This window comes from Fonsecaea pedrosoi (assembly GCF_000835455.1).
Source record: "Fonsecaea pedrosoi CBS 271.37 unplaced genomic scaffold supercont1.7, whole genome shotgun sequence".
Taxonomy (NCBI): domain Eukaryota; kingdom Fungi; phylum Ascomycota; class Eurotiomycetes; order Chaetothyriales; family Herpotrichiellaceae; genus Fonsecaea; species Fonsecaea pedrosoi.
In genome coordinates, this window is record NW_013550609.1 from 2,464,338 (window position 1) to 2,489,462 (window position 25,125).

Genomic DNA, 25,125 nt, shown 5'->3' on the forward strand with positions numbered 1-25,125 from the left:
GCAATACCTCGTTCACCATCACGCACTTCTGAAAACCCATTCAGTTCAGTCGCCTACCGCAGGATTTCCAAGCGATGGACAACGAAGACCTCATCAACGCCGAGCTTGAGGAGCTGGAGATCGAGCAGCGCCAGTTGGATCTGGATCGCAGAAAGCTAGAACTCCGCCTGAGGCTGGCTAGATTGTACGGCCGGGTCGAAACCCCTGTGGATGGCAGTCAGGCGAAAGTGAAAGCAGAGCCAGTTGAGGACACCAACGGAGTGGAAGGTCTAGGAGGAGAATCGACAAATGTCCCTGCCCCCAGTGACCGAATTGTGAAGCGAGAAGCCATGAATCCGCCGCATCTGGTTGAGCAGGGTCAGGCCACTGATCAGTCAAGTCAGCTAGTGCCCACACCTAATCGCTCACCAGACGCACCGCACCCGAGTAGCCAGTTGAGAGATTTCAGCAAGCTTCCCTGCTCAAAGCCAACGGTGTCATCTTACACAACTCCAGTGACAGATCGGTTAATCTCCCGAGGCAGCCCCCAATCGACACCGGCCCGCTACTCGCAAGGAGGCAGGTTTGGCCTTCGAACGAGCTCGCCGCACAAAAGAGTACGCAGTCCTCGAAGTGGGGGTGACGACTTCGTGCCAGCAAAGAAGTCGAGCCCCCCAACAAAGCAAGTGAAGGAGTTGACAAAGAACAAAAATACCAAGGGCAAAGGGAATAAACAGTCACCCAAGGTCGACTGTCTGCCTGAGCACCATGCCTCGGCCCTCATTCGCAGATACGGAGAGAGACTCGTTCAACGCCACAGGCAGCCCCTCCGCAGACACGAGCGGCAGGAAGCGAAAGAGGTAGTCAAGGCTGGTTCTAAGATCGTCGATGGGCTTCTGGAAAAGAAGTTTAACCCTCGAGAAACTGCACGACGGAAATGATCGTCAAATTCGTTTGTACTGCGCGAAGCAATTGCAGGAGCCTCTCATAATGGAACTACAAAAGTTCTGCCGAGCCACCCCGGTGTGGTGGAGGATGTGCGTGAAGAAGCGTACGCAGCAGGAGAGACTAGAGGACGTGGCCATGGTGTTTAAGGACGTTGGCGAAGGAATCTCGACTAGGTGCACGCACAGGCAAGGGAGTGAACTGGTGGTGATTTCCAACACCGAATTATGGTTTCAGCGAGAGACTGACGTGGATGGTCTGTCGTTGGTATCAAATTGGAAAGAAGCTGAGGCTGAGTGTCACTGGTGGTGAGGGAATAGTCTAACAGCGCAACCCTGGCCAAGATGTACCATTGGAAAACTCGTTCCGTTACGTGCCCGATGGGTATTGTCGCTGAGAGTGCTGGTATGAGGTTCAGGGTGAAACGGCCAATATGAGCTCAGTCCAGTCGAACGGGCTCGCTCTTCCACTTCTCCATCTCGGCTTGGGCGAAATTGGCCATGCTTCCATAAGACAAAACCAGGAAGCCCAGGTCCTCTCTGTCGACGTCAAACACTTCCCACCAATTCTGCTCCACGAGTTTGACCCCGATCTCCCGCGCTGCCAGATAGATTGCCCCCACGGCAAGCGCATTAGGTTGATGAGTGAGGTAGAGAAGCTGAGGCGAGAGCAGGCCTGCGTTCAGATGCTCCAAGACTCTCTGGGATAGCTCGGTGGTGGTCACTCCCAAGGCCTGCATATACGTAAAGGCCAGACTGTAAGGCAATGCGACTCGTGTGTCAAACCCCAGGCCAACCAGTATCATACTCTCGCACACAAACAACCGCTGTCTCTCTCTTTCATACGTCCCTTCGGACACGAAATAACTCCGAGGTTCAACATCCGTGGGGGAGCCAGCCGGATTGACAAATCGCAGTGGAGAGGCTTCGGACGTCAAGTATGCGTAAACGTTAATGACTGATCGAGGTGAGACCGGCGTCGCAGATATTTTTGCCGCGAGGTAGATGGCAGCAGCAGAGTAGTCTCTGGAACTGAAATTACGACGGTCGTTCGGGGTGGAAGAGACTAGGAACTGCTGTAGCAGCACCGTGCCATGCGCGATGACTTCCTGCGCCAGGCGGAGGAGGATACCAGCAGCGGATGTGAGTTGAAACTGGGCAAACCATGAGGTCGAGCTCTCATCGTCTTCGGCATTTTTGAACTTGAGCAGCTGCGCTGGAGTGATCAAAGGATTGGAGATATGCTCCAGAGCAGGAATCGGCGCCATTCGCGCAGTCCATTTGTGTCAGGACTGAGCGACGATGGCGTAGCAAGAGGTTGTGTCGGTGCGTGCGCGGCTGGCGCTGGTAGCGCGCAGAAATTTCCGGCGCAGCATTAGACCAGTGGACAGCACTTTATTGACAAACTTTGTTTACTCAATACTCGGTACAGCTCTCTCCTTTCCCAACTGCCTGTATGAACGCACAGATGGAATCACACAAGATTATATTATGATAGACTTGTTGTTTTCCGATCTCCTCTCTAGAATTGGATGCATTGGAACAAATCTAGGGGCCTGCGTGGAAGCTCTGGAAGAGGCAGCGCAGCCATCCTCCAGTTTGTCGAGAGATGCTGGTGTTGTGACACGTAGAAGCTCGAACTCACGATACTAGATACCGTAGAAGGTTGAAGTGCATTTCTCACTAGGAATCTGCAACGGGAACTCGCACATTGAACGCAGCTCTTGAGTAGCTTGGTTGTGCGTCCGGCACCCGATGGTTCTGGAATTTTAGAATTTGAAATCAATTCAAACATTTCACAGTCATCTTGCCTTCTCTCTCGGCTTCTGGTCCTCCCCTCCACCTCGCCATGATGCTACGGGCAACTGACAAGCTAGATCAAAGGGCTGTACAAGACCTCAACAGTTCGTGAGTCTACAGTGGCAGGTCGAGAGCGCGACAGTTTACGGTGAGCCACCCTTCTAGAACGAACCGCAGTCAAGGTACTGATACCTCCAGCCAGTTCACCAACTACACCTCTCAAGTTCTAGAACGTCTGAGCTGTTGGCTGGCACTGGCATCAACGTCACCAGTGCATAAGATCGCAGACTGTCAGCTCATTCAGGATGAGGTCCTCTGCGCAGTCAATTGTTGCCGTTGTCGCGTCAATGCTGCGGGTTTTCCAGGTCCACCCACCCGTCTTGACACCGGATACTGTCGCGCAACGGCCATTGATTCAAGATGATGGAAGATGCGCTACACCACTTGTTTCTGATCCCCCAGGATGTGTCGTAACCAAGACTCTCATGATTCATTCCTTCGGAAACAGCTATGGGCACCCGTTCGTGGCCCCTTACACACCCCCTCATTGTGATTTCAATCGAGTGACTCTCAACCTCACCGTTACCGCTGCTGGCAAGCAGTTCGACCGACTGGCGATCGCCTACCTCGGTGACGTGGAGATCTGGCGGACAAGCACAGCGGAACCAACTCCTGGCGGGATCATGTAAGCTCTTTGCTGGGCCCAAGATACAATCCTCTGACCTCTGCCAGATGGACTTATGTCAAAGATGTGTCTCATCTTCTGGCACTGTTCACGCAGCCCCAAACACTGATTTTTGACCTCGGTAATCTGATCAACGAAAATTATACCTCCCCATTCAACGTCACTCTACAGGCGACCTTCTTCACCTCCGCTGACGCAGAGAAGCGGGCGGATATGATCATTCCAATTTCAGCCGATGGAAGCGCCAGCAACAAGTCCAGTCAATGGAATCACTGTCAACGTAGAGTGTCGACTTCTATGGTACTGCCGCAAAACATCGAGCGGGCTGTCGTGACCGTCTCCGCGACTGGTCAGATGATGGAAGGTGGGCTGGTTCCTGGGCAAGAGTAGGGATCTGCTGACAATTGGCACAGAGTTCTGGTATTCCAATGTGCTTTCTTCCAACGTGGATACTTTTGGAGTCGACTCCCTTCTAGGCTATTCCCCCTTTCGTGAGGTACAGTTGCTAATTGATGGAACCTTGGCTGGGGTTGTGTGGCCTTTTCCCATCATCTTCACCGGCGGCATCGTCCGTGGCTTCTGGAGGCCTGTCGTGGGAATCGATGCGTTCGACATCCGCGAAGATGAAATTGATATTACACCTTGGCTGCCGCTGCTCTGCGACGGCAAAAGTCATGACATAGAGATTCGAGTCGTCGGACTGGATGACGACGGTAATGGCAGTGGATTTCTATCTGAGGACGTTGGCAGTTATTGGGTAAGCACGGCTGTACGATCATGACACACTCCGCTTATATTTCACCAGGTTCTCACAGGCAAGATGTTTGTCTGGCTAGATTCCGCAGGGCATGCAACGTCTGGGAGTCACACTCTGGCAGATGCATCCGGATTTTCTATTTCTCTGTCGTCTACAGTCGGTGCCGCTCCAGACGGGACAAATTGCACCCTTTCCTACACCGTCAATGTGGATCGCCAGCTCTATATCTCATCGGAAGTACAGACGTCCCGGGGTACCAAAGTTGCCACTTGGCAGCAATATCTGAGATATTCAAACGAGGGTGAAATCTCAGACTTTGGCAATGTCCAGGTGACCACACAGAACACATTTGGCAGAGCCGTTTCTTCAGAAGGGTATTCACGTACCTTTGATTATCCCCTCTTCGTGAACAGCACTGTCGCGCAAGATAAAGGAGCCGACACTCTTTCCATTTCCGCGGCTTTGGCGAGGGGTCAGACTATCGAGATTAGTGGTCGTTCGGTATTACCAACTGGCTTAGAGTCCTTCAATGCGCCATATTCGGAAGAGGCTCAAAGATTCAACGGGAGCCGCTTGACGACGAGTCAGAATGGAAGCGCTGAGTACTTCAGTCACGGCAACACCTCATTCAGTCCAGGCGCGACGCAGCAGGAGTTGTCTCTGTTCGGGATTCAGGATTCGGGTCTCGAAACTGGTCCGGCAAACCTGGTAGAGTTGTATCGCAGACATGTCCTCGCTGTCAATGACACGCTTCTTCAGGATGCAGTCTCCTTTTCTGACCTGGACCAAATCCCGAAGCCAGGCCATAGCGCCTGAGTTAGCTGCAGACCGTTGGTTCTTATTCAGACGAGGATCTCAGGGACCCGAGGGGACTTGGCCGTTCGTTAAACTGGTTAAAACAGCCACAGTTGCTCCTCCAAGTTCTACTGGGCCGACTGGCAATTCCCCTTCCTCTCGAACATCACTTGCAGTCAATCACAAGCAGCCCCCTGCGCCTATTCACGACACATGTAACAATAAGGGCTTCAACAGGCCGCTTCGACGCCATTGCTGTGTCTGAACATTGAAAGCACATTCAAGCTTGTCAGAGAATTTCGCAAGATCAGGAAACAAGCAGACCAAACTCGATGATGAGTTTGCTATCGAAACTCTACCAATGATGGAGCACCTACCATCGGCCTTCGAGGACGCCACTCTCCTCCGTGAGCTTGTTGAGACCAAAAACCTTCACACATGCCGTTCCCTATGACAATCAACGGTTCTGGAGCTGTCCCCAACGTCGGGGTTTCTCTGCCAAACGTATATCACAAAGGTTAATAGGTGGAAAAATGTGGACGTGTTGATTGCTCAGGGTCCCACGGCATCCCAACACCACACACAAAGGGGCTCATCTATTGGCACCAATCAATCCTCTGTTTCAATAAACGCGAGGACTTTTCCATGTACTCGTCACTCATCTAGTTGTGATTATACTAAGGTATGTTGCACGAATGCTTCCTTGATTCAGTGGCGGCCAATTGTTTCTAGAAAGTGGACAACAGCGGGCGTCAAGTTCTGAACACTGTCTGCCTTCACAAGGATATTGGTCCATGGGAAGCATAGTCGAAAGAGATGCCTATTGTGCAGGCTAGAAATTGTACAGCAAACGGTGTCAGGTGCGTCGAGAGGGGTAACTTCCAGCTGGTTGAGGCGAGCCGGGTCAATGGCGGTCAAGAGCAGCGCTGGTGCATTGGATGATATTTGCGATGAGATCGTGGGTGTTTCCAGGTGGTCTCTGCACTGGTTATAAGCGTTGTTTTCTGGAAATCCCGAACAAGACAAAGGTTGATGGGAGGGTAACAGATGTATGCGACCAGCGTGTAACTGAGATAAGGACGTATGATGCAAACCAGACCTACTTGAGGTGTCGTGAATGCTGAGGACATGCCCTGAGCACTTGTCCGCTAGCATTGTCGTGTCGAGGAGTAACAGGGTTGATCGAGCATCAAAACCAGCTCTTCCACGGGACGACAGCACGCTATCGAAGGCTCCATGCCGTGATACATGCCCATTATCTCTCGTAAACCTGGATTATTGGAGTTCGGGGCCGACAAGACAAGGCTGAACAGCCCCCTGGGGCTTTTGTGTATGGGGGTTGCGCCAAGGCATTATATAAGCAAGAATGGGGCTCTCCGGGTGGGTGGCGGCCCTCGTACCAGAAAATTTGGGGTGTCACTGATATTCATTATCCCCTTCTTGATTTCATAGCACCCGAGGCAGACCAGGGCATTACATTGCACCTGGGCAACATTGGTCGGAAGACAAAGGAAAAAAAGAAAGACAAGAAAGCGGTACCGAGGACAAAAAACCGGTGACAGGCAGGGGCAGGGACAGAGACAGAGAGCAATACTCCTAGGATCACCTTTGTCCACGAGGCTGAACCCCCCCTCCACTCGGGTCTCTTCATCGAGCCCTTTTGTCTCTGTGCCTTTTGCCCCTGGCACTATCCATACTACGAGTCCACTTTCATTGACCCTCAGTCGCTGATATCTCCTGGTCAATCTTCCTCTCTTCTCACGCCTTCTCAAGGAATAAGGGTATCGCCTTCACACACCCAGACCGAGTATACACTCTGTACCCAAAAGAACAGAGAAGACGACCAAAGAGAGCGAGAATGTCTCACACGCACACCCACCACCGCCGCACCCACAACCTCCTCCTCATCTCCAAACTCCTGTCCCAGCACCCCCACCACGCGCAGACCTCGCCCTTCACCCTCGTCCTCGACTCGCTCGAACAGCCCGCCCGTCCGCTGACAAGGGAGTATCTCCGGCGTGCGAGGCTGTCGAGACGCGCAGGGGCGCCACACGGCGTCGTGGTCGTGGTTCTTGGGTTCGAGACGTTCGCTAAGCCCGTCGGGGCAGACTATTTCGTCCCGTGTCATGGGTATTGTCACGACGTGGGGCAAAGTCCAAGTCCTGGTCGAGCCTCTGGGGCAGGGGCGGGAGTAGGTGTGGGAGAGAAGATCGCGCGGGAAGTGGGCGAGATTCTTCGGCGGAGTGGCGGAAACAGTACGTCTCCTCCCTCTCATACCTCTGCTAAGGCTGTGTTCATCTCCATATTGATATTATTGCCTGCTCTCGCTTCACTACCAGGCCGTTGTATCGTGTTTCAATCTTACTAACGCCAAAATCATACACGCAGGGTTCTTGATCATGATTGATTCCTTATCGACACTGGCCGCTCTCTCCATCCAGCCGACGTCCAATCTCAACCTGACCGCGTTCCTCTCCTCCTTACTCCAGCCACCCGCACTCCAGACAAAAGGCGCGGAGCAAGGCGAGGGCCCGCAAGTTTCGTTGGTCGCCGTCTATCACACCGACGTGCCCTTGCCGTCCCCACCACCCTCGACACTCCCGTCATCGGCATCGCTGTCAAATTCGTATTCGCCTTCACCGCTCTCGCTCCTCTCGTACCTCGCCACCACCGTCATAACAATCCATTCGCTCCCAATCCTCCTGGCCGAAAAGTCTGCCCGCTCCAAATCCCTGGCCGCGCCGGCCTTTGGCCTCTCGGAAGAAATCGAGGGCGTGGTCATAGGCCTAAAGTCCAAGTCTGTGACCAAATTGAAGGAAGAGGAGCGCGGAGTTGTCTTGGAATTGGAACACCGCAGGAGAAGTGGTCGCGGAGTCAGAGAGTGGTTCTTCTTGCCTACGTCCCAAAACATGACGAAAAAGGGCGATGGCCAGCCGTTCCGGGAGATCGTCACTCTCCTGGATGATCACCCGCTGTTCCGTTCATCGGGCGAGGAAGAGACGGTGGAGGAGCTTTCGGGCATGACTTTCGAGCTGGGGCTGACCGAACGTCAACGCCTGGAGCGGGAAGGGGTGGTATTGCCGTACTTTGATGCTCAGAAAGCAGGCGGCGGAGCGGGCGAAGGTGGACGAATCTTGTACGACATGGGCGTTGAGGATGACTTTGACGAGGAAGAAGATGAAATCTGAGCCGACATGCCAGCTGCATTGGAAGCAAACAGGTCGTCCAAAACCGCGCCGACGTGAGTCTTCCGCGCCCAGATTACGCAGTGGGTATAAGATGCTCGCTTTGTCCATATAAATCACCCCAGATACCAACAGGGAAGCTCGTCACCAAAATCTCCAGATGATGAAAATGAGGATGATCAGGCCGAGACCAGCAAAAGGCCCATACTATTTGCACATGTCAACACACCCAATTCCTTCAAGAGCAGACCTCTCACTTACCTGCTTCAACATCAACTCCCAATTAATCCTCACGGCGGCTTTCCTGTATTTCTTGCTGTCTTCTCTCAGTCGCCCGGACATCTCACCCATCCTCTCCAGACTGTCGCCCCGGTATAGCAGATCCTCAATGTTCTTGGTCATGACCTTTGTCACGTCCTTGAGCTCGTCGTTCAACTTGTCCAGGTTCGCGCTGGCCCGGCTGTCCTGGTACGTCTTTTTGGTTCTCTGGATAAACGTGTCGAACTCGACAAAGGCATACGGCCGCAGCGTCGCCGAGAGGTATTGCTGGGACGGGTAGATGGTGGTGAACTCCTGCGCCAGGTCGGAGAGGTAGGTGAATGCGAGCTTGCGGGGGTAGGATCGGTCGCAGATGCAGAGGAAGCAGACCGAGTCTCTGATGAGGTAGCTGGGTGTCGCGCAGGGTGAGCAAGCTTCTCGGATGCGAGAGGAGTGTATGCAGGCTTACTGCAACGTATACTGGCCCGATTCTATGCTTGCTTGTTGTTCCGAGTTGCGGTTGAGGCGTCGGAATATCATTTTTGCCTGTGACTTGACCTCGGCGAGCTCTGTCTCGACCTGCGTTCCCCCGTGGTAAGCAAATAATGCCAATGGTAACTGTGAGAAGTAATAGAGAACCACGCGTACCTGTTCGTCGTCGACCGAGGCCGCGAGCATGAGGCCTGTACAGAAAGCGGGCGAGTCAGCCAGTTTTCCCCCCAAGACATTGAAAGCAAAGCTTTCAGATTTCACGAACCATCCAGCCTGGCAATTTGCGTTGATTTGACCATCTCAAGTTCCTTGTCTGCTCAATCATAACCCCTTTGGTGAGATCTAGGAAATAGAAGAACAAAAAGCTGGAGGCGTTCGTTGTCCTCACCCTGTTCAGGACACTTTGTTGTCATTTCGCGACTCGAGGCAGACTTGACAAACACGGCAAACATCCCAAGCGGGCTAAGCAATATGGGGTCAGACACGAGATCCACCACTAAACACTCACTACATTGTAATCGCTGCGTCCAAAGGCACAGTCCAAAGTGAATTCTAGAGCTGCAATTCTACGTTGGGGGTGCATATGACAGCATGTACAAGTCCTTCCGCCGTCCAGCAGTGATGAGGAGAATCAAGCCTGAAGACATTTTGAAGAAGCTCAAAGGCTGAATTGTAGATGGGTTTGAAGCTCTACACCAGCGTTTGATGGAGGAGCTCTGTCCGTGATGAATGTCGTGACTCTGAGCTGGTCTCCATGATCTCCCCTTATATGTTTCTTCGGTGACGTCCAGCCCATCTATGAGCTCGTGTTGATTGATAATGTACTCATTACCTGACAAATTTGAGATTCGAGGAAGGATTGCGCTGCTTGTTCCTTCAACCTAGATAGAATCCTTGGGATAGTTAGTGGTCAACAGCTTCCCAGAGGATATCTTCGAAGTGTGTCCTAGACTCTTTCCAGTGCCAAAAGGCCCTTCCAGCCATGAAATGGCTCCATCTAATACTGACGCGCCTCGGGCAGTCTTCTGTATTTCGATGGGTGAGGCCAATCGTTGAGACGGATCGTTGAGGCCTTTGGCTCTCGAAGGTTCTATGAGCGGCCACTCTCAAAGTCTATACCACTGTATTGGGACATGATTGTTCATCCCTATAAATCCTTCGGGCGCAAGAGGTGGCGCTTTTTTTGATACGCAGTTGTATATCGTGTGACTCTGTTGCCCGAACAGGAATAGAAGGCACGATTGTTGCCCCGAATAGGCAAGGCGCAGGAATCCATTCTCATGGTTCACGACATCGACGTCTTCACGATCCGTGTAGTAACAATGGGCACGATGCAACTAAAATGTCAGCATTGCCTCGGTCAATATAACAACCACTCGGCAGAATCCAAAATCTATATCAGACCCAGGAAGGGGATGCGGCAAGTCCAAATACTTCCGGATGCTAGATGTAGCTCGCCATCAAGGGGGAAGGGCAGAAATTTGAGGGCCAGCATAGTCCCCGTCAAGGTCAGGCTCGCGACCGTCTGTAAGTGAACAAAAGCAAGACGGGAGAAGAGACCTTCGAAACAGCTGGACTAGCTCGGCGATTTCTTCTTTAGAACAGCCGGATGTTAATAAACTAAAGTAATCGTACTCGGCCATTAGCCGCCTCATGAGAAGAAGATCTGTTATGAGCGGAATTGACTGCAACAAGGCTGCAGAAGCTGACATGAATGTCGCCAGAGCCGCTTTGCCCGTCGAGACTCAGGAGTGGTACTGCTGCAGATGTAGCGGCTTCTGACATGGATGTCTTTAGTCGACTTGAAAGAGCCACCAGGGGCAACTAGGAGACAACATTGCAGATTATATTGTAGGGAGATTCGATGATTGATATTCGCTCAGGTTGGTAAGTGATTTCTTCGTAGTATGACGGCCTTGCACAATAATCTGTTGGTCAGGCTGAATGCACACCAGCCAGTCTTGCTCGTTCTCGCACCGCCGGGGAGATGGAAATAACCGCCACGGCCGGGGCGGCGACCAACATTGTGTCCCGATATGAGGCATCAGGCATCAGCGGCCTGTCTCTCTGTGGCGTTTTGTGTGTTTGGTGGCAGAAAGTCAACGCTTGTGAAGACAGCCTCGTCCATCCAAGTCCTCTGCGGCCACTGCTGCAATGGCAAATCCTTTTGGCTGCTGACAGTTTTTTGTTGAACCAGAAGCTTTACAAGCCCGATCTGAGTGACTGGCAGGTGCGGGAGGCACGGTTGAAGCCGCGAGCCTCAGGCCCTGCTCAGGATCCCAGATAGATGATTAATGATCTCGGCATTCGAATTCTCCAGGGTGGAATCTCGAAAAGGGTGTGGGCAAAAAGGGAAGAAAGACTACCACCGAAGAACAAAACCATACCGGTTGGCTGGCAGGCGTGGCGCAAGCGTGACGTGCTCGGAGCCTGAGCTTTGCCCAGTACTTGCCTAGCTTCGGTGCCAGAGCTATCAGTGCCAACGCTGCCACGACTCCGTCAAGGTCGTCTCAACTCTCGACTTTGCTACACCACACACGCATCTCTCCCTTCCGGTGACAGCCAGGTGCAGTAGCGCAGTGCGGTGCAGTGCAACATTGAACCGGGGGAGATCGGAAACACGACAGCAATGTCGACAAACACGCGCAAGCGGACTGTTGTGAAACCCCAGGCACAGACTCTGTAGGAGAGACAGCGATAGCCCGACGGGCGAGAGAGAGCACAATGCGGTGCAGTGCAGTGGGTTTAGGTGATTAGGCGGTTTTCTGAAGCAGTGCAACATCGCGTGAAAAAGCCAGCATGGTGGCTCGACCCAGAGCAGAGGCTACATGGGCCTAAGATATGCTGTGTAACGAACGAACGCAGCTCGACTTACCGCTTAGTCCGCACTGGGGCGCGCCGCTGTAGATAAAGAATTTCAGGTTGATACATATCAGACGAGAAAGACCGGATGTCAAATCCGTCCCGTCAGAAATCACTCCCCAGAAATCCTCGTTTTATCATGTATCATGATGGGGGGATGAATGTCGTGGATTGGGAACCCCTCTGGTTCTGGCAACAAAAGGCTGGCAAATCCGAAATAGTCCTTCATTGGCTGGCAACGTGGCTCACCAAAAGGAGTTTGCCATGGGAGGAGTCCTTGTCAGTCTCTTTGGAGAAGCTCGAAGCTTGTCTGGTTTTACTAAGAAACCCCGGCCGGTGGAGGTGGAGGTGCCTACCACTAACCACATGCAGGGTCTTGCCGGGTTTCTCTGGCCGGTGGTGTCCATCGCCACCTTCACTTTCCGAGGGCTTGCTTTACCCATGGCCACGGTATGGGTGGTGCCATGCACAGTCCTTTCTTTTCCCTCCGTTAGTGCAGAAATGGTAGCAAACAAAGCCCAGTCCTACAGAAATCCTGGTTACGCGCCGATCGGGCCGAGAGCCGTCCTCTCAGGAGATAAAAGACGGTGAAATAGAGGTCTTTTTTCTGGTGGTTTTATGCTCTTTGGGTTTGTCATGAGTTTGTATTGCTGGTAGCTTACTAGTGGCAAGCATTTGGCCGAGACTGGATATTCGATAGTGAGATTCTACAGAGTAGGAGACATCGTCATATAAGAAAGTATTTCCGGACCAGAATCCTGTAACTCTGTGATTCAGTTCTTGTCATGTGAAACTGTAAACTGCGAATTTTATGTCATGTCAAGTTGATATCTGAGTGCTTATCCCTGATTGATCTCCCCTGATCATCGAGTAACTCATTGTCGCTTGCGTGAACCCAAGGAAGATATCGTCACTTCCAGTTTCCAAGTGAACGCTCGTGAGGCTTTGTCTATCGCTCGCTATATTCCATACACTGGAGAGGGAATTCCCAAAAAAACAAATGAAAGAAAGGATCTACCATAGGATGAAGGCCGTCGTGTGCACCAGATTCCATAGATGAGGCCCATGCGTTGAGGATTTGGCAGAATGCCGAAAGCTCTGAGGTCTACCACTTGATGACCTTCTTCGGGAAGAATTCGTCAATCAGATCGAGGTAGTACGGCTGCAAAGACACGTTAGAACACGCAGCGACAGAAAACAGGGGTGACATGCCTTTAGCTTCTCCACGCTGGGTCTCTCGTCGCTCTTGCTGTACAGATCGTACGGGTTGAACTTCTTAACAGCCTTGAGCATCTCGTGATCCTTCTCGTTCATGAACTCTCGGTACGCGCCTTGTTGGTGCCACGGGTAGAAGCTGTGGTAGCGGATCATGGCCAATGCCTCGTCAGGAAGCGTCGATTGATCTTTGACCACATGGTAAAGGTACTCATCGTGGCCCCAGGACAGCATGATGTTGTCGAGGCCACAGCCAGGTGAGTAGATGCCCTCTTTGGTGCTGTAGATGGGGTGCTCGAAGTCGGGGTTGGCGCTGAATGACTTGTTGCCGTAAATGATGCGGTCGTCGAAAGCACAGCCCACAGGAAAAGTATCTCCAACAACGTCCCACTGACCTTGTGCATCGAAGAAGAATAAGAGTTTTCCAAGATCGTGGATCAGACCGGTGAGCTGCATCCAGCGTGGCCGCCCATCGCGACGCATGGCCTCAGCAGATTGCAGCAGATGTTCGATTTGTCCAAGCTCTGTGTCGGGATCAGACTCATCGATGAGGGTGTTGAGACGCTCCATGGCTTCCCAGATAGACATCTCGGCGCGGGTTTTGGCGTGGAAGTTGTGGCGAGCTTTGAGGTTGTATGCAACTGTCTGCTTGGTATGTTGCTCGAGGTAGAAGTTCTTGACCCGGTCACATGCAGTTTCATACTGGCGAAACTGCGTCTTGTCTTTGTCGGCGTCAAACTTGGAGCCCTCGTCTTCCTCTGTTGCATGCTGCTGGTTTCGGAGAGCTTGATCCGCTGCAATGTCTGCTTGTTCAATTTCGTCGCACAGGGCTTCAAAAGCTAGGCCGTCCCGGTCGTTGTGGAAGGATGGAGGATGAGAAGCCTGGCCAAGAAGAATAGCAGGCATTTTGAAGTGTACTTGTGGCACAAGTCGCTGTATATAAAAATATCGTTAGAGCTCGGGTTTTGTTGATGTTGAATTGTATATTGACAGAATGACAGGCTGCAAAGTAGAAGAAGGATGCTGGATTATATAGTCGCTGGATGCAATGTTTGGTGGCGTTTGACGATTGTCACTTGTTTGTCACTCATTCAAACGGACGACATGAATAGTGTGAATACAGAGAAAGATCAGCTTTCAACACAAGATCTGAGGTTAATATAGATCGGGCCATTCAATCAGACCTTGGTTTAGTGATGCATGGAGTGGATTCCGCAGGGGAATACCGGAGTCGTTGCCTAATGGTCCCGCAAATGATTCACTCATTGAGATAAAATTCGAGAGGACCCTGAACCCACACGAAGCCATGACCTTCATGCTGGTCGCGATAATCCACAGCGAGGCGACGTGGTTGACCTGCTCAGTGCTGAAAGTTGCCAAATTTGGACGCTGGAGGCGAGGTGGCCAGACGCTGACGGGGCTTGGGGGAGACGCTAGCCTAATCATCGACAGCGGGCCGGAGCACTTGATTCCTTTGATCATGAGAGTCATGGAGATGCTTGCGCGGCGAACCTTTCGAGTGGACGATATCCTGGCCATCTGGTTGAGGCGCTACGAACAAGTGTAATCGTCTTTCCGTTGTCGTGACTCGGTCTCCCCGACACAAGAGCCTCTTTCGTGGTCGCCACCCCCCAGTCCAGGGGGAAAGGGAGGACTTTAGTAAAGTCGGTGAGAGAAAAAGCAGGAGGTCAAGAAAAATGATATATCACAAAGTCAAAATATGTCGAGAAGTAGAGTTACACAGCATGAGAAGGAGTGCAGGTGGCCGGGGGCATCGACAACCCCGGGGATGGAGGCTTGACAGTAGCGCTCATGCTGTGTTACAGACCCATCATCCTCAAATGCAAAGGCGGGAGTAGGGGTCATTTCGAAAATACAGCTGACCCCGATGATCACCACACCTGCCCACATGGAACCTCAGTGCAACATGCTCTTTATTTCCCTAAAACACAAAGCTCAAAATAACAGAGGACGAGGAGTAGTTAGAGAAGGAATTCTGAATGCTTAGAATCAGGCAGGTGGGTCCGGGCAGATTTTCCCTGTCGAGTTTCAGGAGGAAAGACGGCGAGGCTGAAGGATGACGATGGTGGGGAAAGGGGGAGGGGAAGAGGGTCTCCACTCGGGGCTATTGGCCAGAAGCTTGTCCCGCTATCGAAGAGGATCCCGTTGCTCGTTATATCAGATGCTACGCAGCACTCCCAATCAGCTGTCCAACATTTTCACTGGAATGACTCGCATGGCGCTGATGGAGTTTTTTCAGTGAGAACAGCCAGAATAACACGACGTCCACTTTTACACAGGAGATCCCAAACCCAGAGTCACGTGGAAAGGAATAATGATATCCCACGTGTCACCTTGGCAGTTCGCCTCGGTGGGACAATAGCCCGAGACTGCGGGCCATGACCTCATCTCGGTTCGGGAATGTCGCGCCGGCTATATGATATTTTCCTTCGCCTAAATCCCAATTCACCATATCTCAACTGCAAGAGATGTTATTGTCGCTTGCAACATATTCGCAAATGCAAACCTTTCACGGAAAACAATAACATACACCACATCTCAGTTGATACAATGGTTGACGTACCGCTAAAGCTCAACACTGGAGCCACCATTCCTGCCTTGGGTCTGGGTATGTTATGTTCCCTCTCCTTCGCTAACCAATTCCCGAAAAAGACACCGGCTAACAGGGATGTAGGCACATGGCAGAGCCCAGAAGGCCAGGTCCGTGCGGCCGTTGCACACGCGATCAAGTCAGGTTACCGCCACATCGACTGCGCCTATGTCTACGGAAACGAAAAGGAAGTGGGCGAGGGGATCAAGGAGGGGCTCGCTGCTGCGGGCATTCCCAGGAGTGACCTGTTCATTACGACCAAACTGTGGTGCACATATCACACGAGGGTGGAGCAGAACTTGGACATAAGCTTGAAGTTACTGGGTCTCGACTACGTGGACCTCTACCTCATTCACTGGCCCGTTGCCATGAACCCCAACGGCAATGACGAAAAATTCCCCAAATTGCCCGATGGATCCAGGGACTTGCTTCGCGACCGATCCCACGTCGACACGTACAAGGACATGGAGAAGTTGCTCAAGACGGGAAAGACAAAGGCGATTGGCGTGGCCAACTACTCAAAGCGATATCTGGAGGAGCTGCTTCCCCACGTCGAGGTGGTCCCAGCCACAAACCAAATCGAGAACCACCCACTCCTTCCCCAGCAAGAGATTGTGGACTACTGCAAAGAGAAAGGCATCCTCATCACCGCGTACAGCCCGCTGGGTAGCACGGGGAGTCCCCTGATGAAGGACCCACACGTGGTCAAGCTGGCCGAGCAGAAGGGAGTCACACCAGGCTGCATCCTCCTGAGTTACCATGTCGCCAGAGGCAGTTCTGTGCTCGCCAAGTCGGTCACACCTTCTCGCATTGACGAGAACAAGAAAATCGTCTCCCTGTCGGACGGCGACCTTGCCTCTCTGGCCGAAATCTCCAAGACCGGCGTCACCCGCTTTGTCTATCCCGCGTTCGGCGTCGACTTTGGCTTCCCGGACAAGCAATAGAGAGCTCTGTTGGCTGAGGAGGATTCTGGCGTTCAAATAGACCTCCAACACTTTCTCATCATTGGTGGCATAGCGAGTGAGAGAAGTACTGACACAGGACCAGAAAGGTTTGGGTGTCTAGCACTTGTACGCACTTATGGATAGATGGCCATGGCATTGGTGATTTCGCAGGCAACAGCAACAACTTAACCGTTCCAAGAGGTTGTTGCTAAGCAAACTAGATATTCCTCTTTTCTCTTTCGTGGAATGAAGACAGTATTTCCCCCAGATTTCCCCAAGTATGTTGATTCCCAGGATTGAGAATTCCGCCCCCAATCGCTTACTGAACACCTCGTACATTCTCCTTGTCCCCTTCTCAAGATGCTAAGAATGCCCACTTTCGCATTCTCGCCAAATACCATATCCACAAGCGACAAAATGCATGAGACTGCATCCAACCCCAACCCAGAGAAGTGAGCAAGCAAATCGCTCAAACTCGATCGGCAGGGCGGTCTGGCCCAAGCTTGTCGGGTATGCTGAACAAAGCGGAAGCCCAACCGAACGACCCCCGGACCCCGGCCCTCCCAATGTCTGGACCCTGCGCCGAGCAAGCGAAATAGAAGCGGATAGGCATTGCCGGCCAAGTGTCGGTGGGGGAGGTGGGTGGACACCTTATTCTTGATGTCTGGCTGGCTTGCCTTCTTCCACTACCAGCGGCAGTAGTAGCAGTAGAACCCATCTATGCACTGCACTGAACGGCAATGCAGAGCGAGAGAATTTCCGTTCTGCATGGAAGCGGGTCTTGTCAATGAATGTAATTTTGAGTTGCCGGACCGTACCACGCACGCATCCGTATCGAGTGGCCTACTCTACAGGTCACAGGTGTGGCTGGTCTTGGGTTGATAATCTGTGCTTGCTGCTAAGTACATACATAGATACCTATCTACCATCCTACAGTCAAGCAAAGACTATATTACGACACACCGCACAATCGGCACGCCAGCACGGAAGATAGGTATCTTATAAGGCTACCCTATCGAGGTTTGATCTCGGGCAGCAATTTTGGACATAGAACCCGCCATCGAGGGTCCCACCTGTTGTACTGACAAGAATGGGTTCACACGCAGAGAAAAGTGGCAAGATGCTCAATATTGCAGTGGCTGGGCTGGGACGAATGGTGAGAGGCTTCTCGAATTTTTTTCCCTCCAAATTCAGTCACATAAGCAGCATACTCTGCACTTTGATATGCTGATTTTTCTCTGCTTAACAGGGCAAGCGCCACGTCGCAACACTCCTTAACCGTGTCGCCCGCGCCCGAGTCGTCGCGGTCTGCAGTGCAGCTCCCCATGAGACGGAATGGGCACGCGGGAATCAAGACTACATCGACTTCGACATCAAGGTCTACGACAGCTACGATGACATGCTGAACCACCAAGGCCTGCAAGCAGTCTGGATCTCGACCAGCACCGATGTTCACGCGAGCCATACGATCAAGGCTGTCGAAAAGGGCCTGCACGTCCTGTGCGAGAAGCCGTTAAGCACAGATCTGAACGAAGTACGTCCCGGCTCCTCCAGGGTTATCCTAATCCCTGCTCTGTGCCGTATTGACTCCCCCTTGACCAAGTACAGGTTTCGGCTGCAATCGCCGCCGCAGAATCCCGACCCGATCTGAAAGTGATGGCAGGGTTCTCGCGGCGCTTCGACGCCTCCTACCGGGACGCATACCAAAAGGTCAAGTCCAACACCATCGGCGAGCCATACCTAGTCCGAAGCAATACTTGCGACCTGCTGGACGAGACGGGGTTCTTTGTCGCGTACGCGAAGCGCAACGGCGGAATCTTCGTCGACTGCACGATCCACGACATCGATCTCGCGCTATGGTTCATGGACAGTCCTGCGCCAAAGTCCTGCTTCGCGGTGGGCACGTTGAAGCACCATCCAGAACTGGCCGAGAGCCACGATGTGGACAATGGGGTCGGCGTTGTAGAGTTCTATGGCGGCAAGATCGCATACTTCCACGCCTCGCGCACCCAGGCCCATGGCCACGACGTCTGCACTGAAATCAGTGGCACCCACGGCAAGGTTATGGTCAACGTCATCCCCAAAGCCAACAACGTGGTCGTCGCGGACAGGACGGGTATGCGACACGAGGTCCAGCCGGAATACTGGCAGCGCTTCGAGGACGCCTTTGCAACCGAGGCTCAGGAGTTTGTCACCGCCGTGCTCGATGACAACAAGGTGCCAGTGCCTTTGGAGACCGGGTTCCTCGTCATGAAGATCGGGCGCGCACTACAGGAGAGTCTGATGACAGGAAAAGTGATCAAGTTTGATGAACAGGGCGAGAGAATCGAGGATAGTTAGGGTCATGGAGGTCATTGATGCTTGGCGTCGAGGTGTATAGGCTTGACATACCGGCGGTCAACCTCGAGGTAACCGCGTCTGGAGGTCCCATATCTTCCCACGGTACATGGAAGAGCTATTGAGCGATGTAAACGAAAGAAGACGCTGTGCCGATCACCATACATAGACCAACACTCGCTGCGAGATCATTACGACACAATTCTGGATGCTCAAGACGGGCCACCTACTGTGCATCGTGACTACAATTGACGATGGGCGCAGGGAGGGGAAAGTTGATGTGCATGAATCATGCTTGATGCTCATTGGCTATCTCTTTTCTTTGTGATTGACTAGTTGGCTTGGCGCCAAGCTCCTCCCTGAACTCTCTGAAAACACCACAGCAAAGGTCACTTCACCCTCATTTTTGAGGGACACTCTCGCTCACCCGGCTCTCACACGCACAGATCTCTGCTGCGCTCTCATATCCAAGACAGACAATCTATCTCCTGGCAGGTTTCTTGTATCCTGCCGATCGCACAGCAGGAGTTCGGACATACACCTCCTCCACGTAGTTGGGGTCGTTGCTGCGGATCCCCGCCCTCATGCGGCGACGGGCATTGATCTGCTTGCGATCTGTTCCCTGGTATGTGGTGTCTTGCCCCTTTGCAATCCACCAAGACTCTGGATGTGGCTCGTACACATCTCTCAAGTGACGGAATTCCTCTCTGTTCATCTTGGCCCTGGAAACCCCGTGGACGTTCTCGACGTGGAGGAAATAGCCTGAGGTGTTCTGGAAGGCGTGGAAGCAGTTCAAGTTGGGGCCAGGACACATGTAAGGGTCGGTGCAGTCGAGTAGAGATGGTAGGCGGCGAGTCCACTTGGGAGCGTCAGCATCTTGATTGCTTTGCTGCAAGGCACCTTGGTCCTGAGTACGTTGACCGCTTCTGGTGAGGAATGGGCCAGCTGCGCTGGTCGTGGCAGGCATGCTAGTGTCGACTCGTGGACCATATCCCTGGTGCTTCTTCAATTTCTTGAGTGGTGCTGGAGATTCGTTGTCGCCATTGCCAGATTCAGTATCAGCGTTTGCGTCATCCAATTTGCGCTTTCTAACACGCGGTGTCTCAACATTTTCCTCGTCATCATTTGTCGGAACATTGCGGGGACCAGCCTTGATCGCGCGGCTAACTGCCTGGATTCATCTGTTAGCAAAGGATGACAATAACATGGCGAGATGATAATGACTGTCACAGCAGAGGATATGTTTTAAGAACTCACCGGAAGAGCAGGAGTGTCCATAGTGGTACGAACAAGACCGTCGTTTTGAGCAACACGAGTCAAAATATCCTTGTCAGATCGAACATCTGGTTTCGGCTTGAGAACCGGAAGTTTGGGTCTACCACCAAGGCCAGTGGAGAGATCAGCTGTGTCTTTGCCCATGTTTCTTACTTCTTCAGCAGCTTTCACGAAGTCGTTTACTCTGTTGATGAATCTGTATTCAGACAGCCTGGGACGAGGAGTGAAGGGTGCATGTGGTGCTGACAGAGAGTTATTTTCAACAATTTGAGGAACCGGATTAACAGCGCCAAGGACTGGAAGATCAACTGCTGCACCCATAACAAAGTCGCGGGTCAGGCTATCAAGGTCAGGCAGTTCCCCTTCAAGCCCTTCGACCACGTACGGGTCGAAGTGAATTGTGTTTCTTGCCGACTCAAGTGGCTTTGAGGCAACATTTGACGCTGATTCAAACCCAGGTGGAAAAACAGATGGATCTAGAGCAACAGAGAGTCAGTGGTCTGTCTGTAACGCGTCAACAAGGTATGTACTTGCCGTTCTGCCAGGAAGTTGAGTTGAGCCCGTTGGCATCGTTGACATCGTTGGCATTGTTGGCATCTTTGCGGTGCATGTTACTGAAGTTGTCAAACTGAGTGCCAACGGCATTCAAGTCTCTATCATCTGCAACGCCCGTACTGACGGGGCCACTGGCACCTTCCAAGTCGAAGAAGGCGTCGAAGCCAACAAATGTGGTATCAAGATTGAGGGATGGAAGGTCTGCGGTCATGTGACCAGTGGCAGCAACACTGCCAGCAAGATCATGAGAACCATTGCCAGCGAGGTCAAACCCATGGTCGATGTTGTCAGTGGCTGCAAACCCATGGAAGTCATCAGTCGTGCTCTCGAGGAACTCGGTAAAGGAGAAGTCGGGTTGAATGTTGTCATTCTGGAGACTTGTCAGCAACAGTGTTCATAAGACTGGGGCTTCACTGCGTACGAGGTCAGTTTGGAGCAACGCGGACAGATGAGCAAACTCTTCGTCGACAGCGTCACCTTGAGCGGGACCGATCACGGCTGGGGCTTGACTAGTCGCCGGCGCTGGCGCAGCGTTGCTGATGAGACGCGGGTCCAGGAACTCGATCTCATTCGCCGATGGTGGCTGGAAATGTCTCGGCGACGCCATGTTCGGCAGGAAGGAGATTCAGCCTCGCGCGACGCAGGACAGATGCTTGACAAGTGGTGATGATTACCGTGACAAGAAGCGCGACAAAGAAAAGATGGTGTTACAAGAAAAGGTCGACACAGGGAGAGGTGTTGATGAAAGGTGAAGTGGGGGAGTTTGAAAGGAATTCAGTTGACGCTTTTGTTGTGCGAAAGTGCTCTGGCACTGTGAGTGAAATATCGCGCTAGCGAACAACACGGTGTGGTATAAAGATCCGGCGGTGCAAATGGACCATGATTACATTGCAGAGGCCGGTCTTGCAGTTGAGACTGCGTGTGCTCTCTGTGATCGAGACAGTCTATGGCCTCGTGTCTACGTCCTGTGAGCTTGGGGACTGTCCCCAATTGCACCACCCGCCCTGGTCTTGCACTACCAGTCCAGAACGGCAATCCTTGTTTTCGAGAGGCTCACTCTTTTTCTGCGCTGCTCTGAGAATGCTTGTGGTCGAGGCAAAGCCGATACCGCAGGCACCTGAAGACAGGGAATGGACAAGAAGGGCAAAGGACAAAGACTCCAGCCATCCATTCACGACTTATCGCACTGGACACACAGGCATCACCCCGGACAACGAACACCCTGCATTGCACTGAATACTCAGCACTGACATCATTTCACAGCCTTGTGCGTTACTTGCAGCGACATTAACAACACAATCCTGCGCCACAGTCACAGTCACAGACAGTCACCAGAAGAAGTCCACTCCACTACTACACAGCAGTTGAATCTCAAGCATAAGAGGGGGGATGGTGAAAAAGAGATGGCCCTGAATTCGTGCTTTTAGCGACTACGGGTTCAATGGCAAGAGTGGGATTTATGCTACAATTTACATGCATGGTATTTGTGTCCTGTGGGCGAGAGAGATTTGGCGCCACTCAGTAGCACACAATGTTTGGACAAACACCAGTTAGAAGACCGCATGGGTATTTGAGCAAGAGAGGGGTATACAGGAAGGAAGAAAAAAAAAGAAAAAAGAAATACAAAAGGACTTTGGTTTGTGTCAACATGGATTTGTCTAGGAAGCTCTCTCCGCAGAAAGCGCCACATCGGTCGATATCCTTCCCCTATCTGATTCTTGATCTGCATTCTGTCATTCTGCAAGACTTCCATCCTCGGTGTGACCCTGAATGCCTGTCGATTTGAAGGTTGAGACCAGCGTGCCAGCCCTGCCACATGCGAAAATACCAGCCAGTCCTTGCACAGTTGAAAAGTTCGACACATGTCGGCCCCGCTTACTGCTTGCCTAAGCTGCCACCACCTTGCTCGTCTTTCACAGGAGGATCGTCAAAGTTATGAACCACAAGCTGGCTCAGGATAATGTCAAAGTCTGCCCCCGCCATTTCTGCCGTGTAGTCGCCGAAAACTCCGTCCAAAATCTCGTTCGATGCTAGAGTTGGTCCCTGGATGTCGCTGGAAGTTGGATCTTCGCTGGCGTCGTCTCTCGTCAACACCTCGGTCATCTCAGGCACATCCCCGTACCCGTTTTGCTGGCGAACCGGGCCAGCAAGGCGTTTGATCTCTGCGATGGCGACCGGGTCCGGGATTGGAGACAGCGAGGCCGGGTCGAGAGTCACCAACGAGCCGTACGAATGCGGAAGCGGTGCGTCGAGAGTGCGAACCAGCGGTGTCAGTGTCGGTGTCGCCGTCGTCGCGCGATGGAAAAGGGTAGGGCACGGTAATGACAAGTGTTGCCTGGTCAAGGGCGACTGAGTCCTTAGCAACCCCGCCTTCGGGTGGTGTAGAGGCATGGGCATGTGTATCTTCATGTTGAAAGGCGACTCATGTTCGTATTCCTGAGGTGAAGGGCTGGATTTGGTTGCAAGCACCGACCGATCTGGATCTTCTAGATCCTCTGGAAACTCTAGATACTCCTGATGCTCTGGGTACTCTAGGTACTCTGGGTATTCTGGAAACTCGGTGGCAGTTGTGAATACAAACTCCTCGACGTAATTTAAGTAGGGTCGCTTTCGTCCCCGAGGAGATTGATCCATTTTTCTCACAAATACGAGATTCACCGCCCCCCCCTCCGCCGAGGACACTCAGTTATCCCTTACTTTGGAATTTTGGGGGCTCCCCTGATATGATTCGCGTTGGTTGACAGGTGGTGGTGGAGTTGGGCTCTGGCGTTGGAGTGATCTGGTTGGTTGGGTGGGTTGGTATGCAAGGAGGTTTTAGGACCCAAGTTTGACTGGACACAATGCAAGGGAGATGGAGATGGAGGGGGCGAGGGGGAGGGAGAGGGGGGTGAGAGAACCTCGTCTGCCTAATGTGTTCAATGTTTGAAAGGGTGACAACGAGACTCATATTCCCATAGGGCAGAGGAGAGTCTTACAGCAAGTGCCGTGTTTATCAGTAATGTGACATGCAAGTTCAGTTCCTCGCAACTGCGGCTGGCGGCTGGCAGCTGGTTTCACGAACTAGCAGGCGCAAGGCAGGATCAATCACGGATACGCACATGTCAAAGCATGCTCCTTTGAAGCTCGGCTTGAGACAAAGACAAAGACAAAGTGACAGCGGGCACTATGCACGATTATGGAGTGGATTTGTTTGCTAAGTCCAATGTTTGCACGGAGCAATCAAAGGAGGATGTCAACATTGTCAAGCGCCTGTACTATTCAGTATCTGGTAATTTTGAGTGAATGAGTGACAGTCTCAGCACATCCACATCGTTGTAGCGAGCGTGTATAGCGCAGTATTCCACCACAGATGTTCATCGTGTTCGTCGTGTGCTCGTCCCACCCCTTGTATTGTACTAGATACTCTTGTAACACCCAGCAGCAGATGTGCCCGTCGAAATCCAGCCATGGGCCAGAAGCCTCAGATCACTGTTTAGCCTCGATCTGAGCCAACAACTTCTCATACTCACTCCAATCCAACATGATGCCCTTGCACCCGGTCGCGAGCAGGTGGTTGGCCATCTCGTGCTTCTGTCCTCTTGTGTGTGTAGAACCAACATATCCCAGACATGGGATCTTCCCATTCACAGCCGCCAGTACCCCAGACTTGCTGTCCTCAGTAGTCAGGCATTCGTTTGCATTGGCTCCAAGCTGCTTAATGGCGTGGAGGTAGACGGCAGGATTTGGCTTGCTGGTTGGACAAGGCAGCGAATCGGCAGCCGAGAAGATGTTGGCCGGGTGAAAGAACCTGTCGTGGCCGGCTTTCACAAGACATGCTTTGATGCGTCGAATGCTCGAGGAGGAAACGACGGCCAACTTGTATTTGCCCTGCGAATGGAGGTTTTGGAGCATCTCAATCGACCCAGGGCATGCCGTCGCTTTCGCCTCAATATTGGCAATCACACGATCCTCTTCGAGCTTGATGTATCCTCGCAGTTCTTCGGGGTCTAGAGTGAAGCCGAGCTGTTGCTGCAGCACGGCCATGATGTTGCGAAAGTTAAGGCCGACGAATTGCGAGATCAGGTCTTCGGACGTATACCGAGTGGCAATGCCTTTCCTCTCCAGAATCTCGTTGACGATCTCACTGCAGACATCGAAAGCAATGTCCTCAGAAAGCACGAGGGTGTTGTCACAGTCGAAGAGAAGGCATTTGATCTGCGACTAGAGTGTTAGCCCATATCAGACAACGCTCGTGACAGGACCATGCCGAGGCACAACGGATGTGAACTGACCGCCATGGCTTTCCCTTCAACGGTATACTTCCTGTGGACCTGTTTAGGGGCCGACTTGAGACAAATGGTATGAATGAGTAACGGGAGAGAGCGACAGACAGGGAATGGACTTGCACAAGGAACGGTATGAAGAACAGAGTTCAAGAAGGTGTTTGAATAG

At 52.4% G+C, this 25,125-nt stretch overlaps 11 protein-coding genes across 11 annotated transcripts; 5 read left to right on the top strand and 6 right to left on the bottom strand.

The window, feature by feature from the left end:
• Nucleotides 1-74: 74 nt before the first annotated feature.
• Z517_10938 (uncharacterized protein) lies at nucleotides 75-920 on the top strand (the record flags this gene model as incomplete). Its single annotated transcript, XM_013424546.1, has 1 exon — nucleotides 75-920. One exon carries the CDS (start codon nucleotides 75-77, stop codon nucleotides 918-920), a length of 846 nt encoding a protein of 281 aa, XP_013280000.1.
• Nucleotides 921-1,363: 443 nt separating this feature from the next.
• Z517_10939 (uncharacterized protein) lies at nucleotides 1,364-2,191 on the bottom strand (the record flags this gene model as incomplete). Its single annotated transcript, XM_013424547.1, has 1 exon — nucleotides 1,364-2,191. One exon carries the CDS (start codon nucleotides 2,189-2,191, stop codon nucleotides 1,364-1,366), a length of 828 nt encoding a protein of 275 aa, XP_013280001.1.
• An 837-nt stretch (nucleotides 2,192-3,028) lies between these two features.
• Nucleotides 3,029-4,981, top strand: Z517_10940 (uncharacterized protein; the record flags this gene model as incomplete). The annotated part of the gene is made up of 4 exons (XM_013424548.1): nucleotides 3,029-3,408; nucleotides 3,456-3,772; nucleotides 3,822-4,165; nucleotides 4,214-4,981. 4 exons carry the CDS (start codon nucleotides 3,029-3,031, stop codon nucleotides 4,979-4,981), a joined length of 1,809 nt encoding a protein of 602 aa, XP_013280002.1.
• Nucleotides 4,982-6,818: 1,837 nt separating this feature from the next.
• Z517_10941 (uncharacterized protein) lies at nucleotides 6,819-8,148 on the top strand (the record flags this gene model as incomplete). Its single annotated transcript, XM_013424549.1, has 2 exons — nucleotides 6,819-7,215; nucleotides 7,349-8,148. 2 exons carry the CDS (start codon nucleotides 6,819-6,821, stop codon nucleotides 8,146-8,148), a joined length of 1,197 nt encoding a protein of 398 aa, XP_013280003.1.
• Nucleotides 8,149-8,289: 141 nt separating this feature from the next.
• Z517_10942 (uncharacterized protein) lies at nucleotides 8,290-9,081 on the bottom strand (the record flags this gene model as incomplete). The annotated part of the gene is made up of 4 exons (XM_013424550.1): nucleotides 8,290-8,352; nucleotides 8,407-8,812; nucleotides 8,873-8,982; nucleotides 9,052-9,081. The coding sequence occupies 4 exons, from the start codon at nucleotides 9,079-9,081 to the stop codon at nucleotides 8,290-8,292; spliced, it is 609 nt and encodes a 202-aa protein (XP_013280004.1).
• Nucleotides 9,082-12,862: 3,781 nt separating this feature from the next.
• On the bottom strand, nucleotides 12,863-13,878 carry Z517_10943 (uncharacterized protein; the record flags this gene model as incomplete). The annotated part of the gene is made up of 2 exons (XM_013424551.1): nucleotides 12,863-12,919; nucleotides 12,985-13,878. The coding sequence occupies 2 exons, from the start codon at nucleotides 13,876-13,878 to the stop codon at nucleotides 12,863-12,865; spliced, it is 951 nt and encodes a 316-aa protein (XP_013280005.1).
• A 1,665-nt stretch (nucleotides 13,879-15,543) lies between these two features.
• On the top strand, nucleotides 15,544-16,527 carry Z517_10944 (uncharacterized protein; the record flags this gene model as incomplete). Its single annotated transcript, XM_013424552.1, has 2 exons — nucleotides 15,544-15,601; nucleotides 15,668-16,527. 2 exons carry the CDS (start codon nucleotides 15,544-15,546, stop codon nucleotides 16,525-16,527), a joined length of 918 nt encoding a protein of 305 aa, XP_013280006.1.
• A 1,090-nt stretch (nucleotides 16,528-17,617) lies between these two features.
• Z517_10945 (uncharacterized protein) lies at nucleotides 17,618-18,867 on the top strand (the record flags this gene model as incomplete). The annotated part of the gene is made up of 3 exons (XM_013424553.1): nucleotides 17,618-17,683; nucleotides 17,777-18,061; nucleotides 18,136-18,867. 3 exons carry the CDS (start codon nucleotides 17,618-17,620, stop codon nucleotides 18,865-18,867), a joined length of 1,083 nt encoding a protein of 360 aa, XP_013280007.1.
• A 478-nt stretch (nucleotides 18,868-19,345) lies between these two features.
• On the bottom strand, nucleotides 19,346-21,301 carry Z517_10946 (uncharacterized protein; the record flags this gene model as incomplete). Its single annotated transcript, XM_013424554.1, has 4 exons — nucleotides 19,346-20,035; nucleotides 20,122-20,479; nucleotides 20,670-21,064; nucleotides 21,116-21,301. The coding sequence occupies 4 exons, from the start codon at nucleotides 21,299-21,301 to the stop codon at nucleotides 19,346-19,348; spliced, it is 1,629 nt and encodes a 542-aa protein (XP_013280008.1).
• Nucleotides 21,302-22,569: 1,268 nt separating this feature from the next.
• Z517_10947 (uncharacterized protein) lies at nucleotides 22,570-23,328 on the bottom strand (the record flags this gene model as incomplete). The annotated part of the gene is made up of 1 exon (XM_013424555.1): nucleotides 22,570-23,328. The coding sequence occupies one exon, from the start codon at nucleotides 23,326-23,328 to the stop codon at nucleotides 22,570-22,572; it is 759 nt and encodes a 252-aa protein (XP_013280009.1).
• Nucleotides 23,329-24,159: 831 nt separating this feature from the next.
• Z517_10948 (uncharacterized protein) lies at nucleotides 24,160-24,971 on the bottom strand (the record flags this gene model as incomplete). The annotated part of the gene is made up of 2 exons (XM_013424556.1): nucleotides 24,160-24,888; nucleotides 24,966-24,971. The coding sequence occupies 2 exons, from the start codon at nucleotides 24,969-24,971 to the stop codon at nucleotides 24,160-24,162; spliced, it is 735 nt and encodes a 244-aa protein (XP_013280010.1).
• Nucleotides 24,972-25,125: the final 154 nt, after the last annotated feature.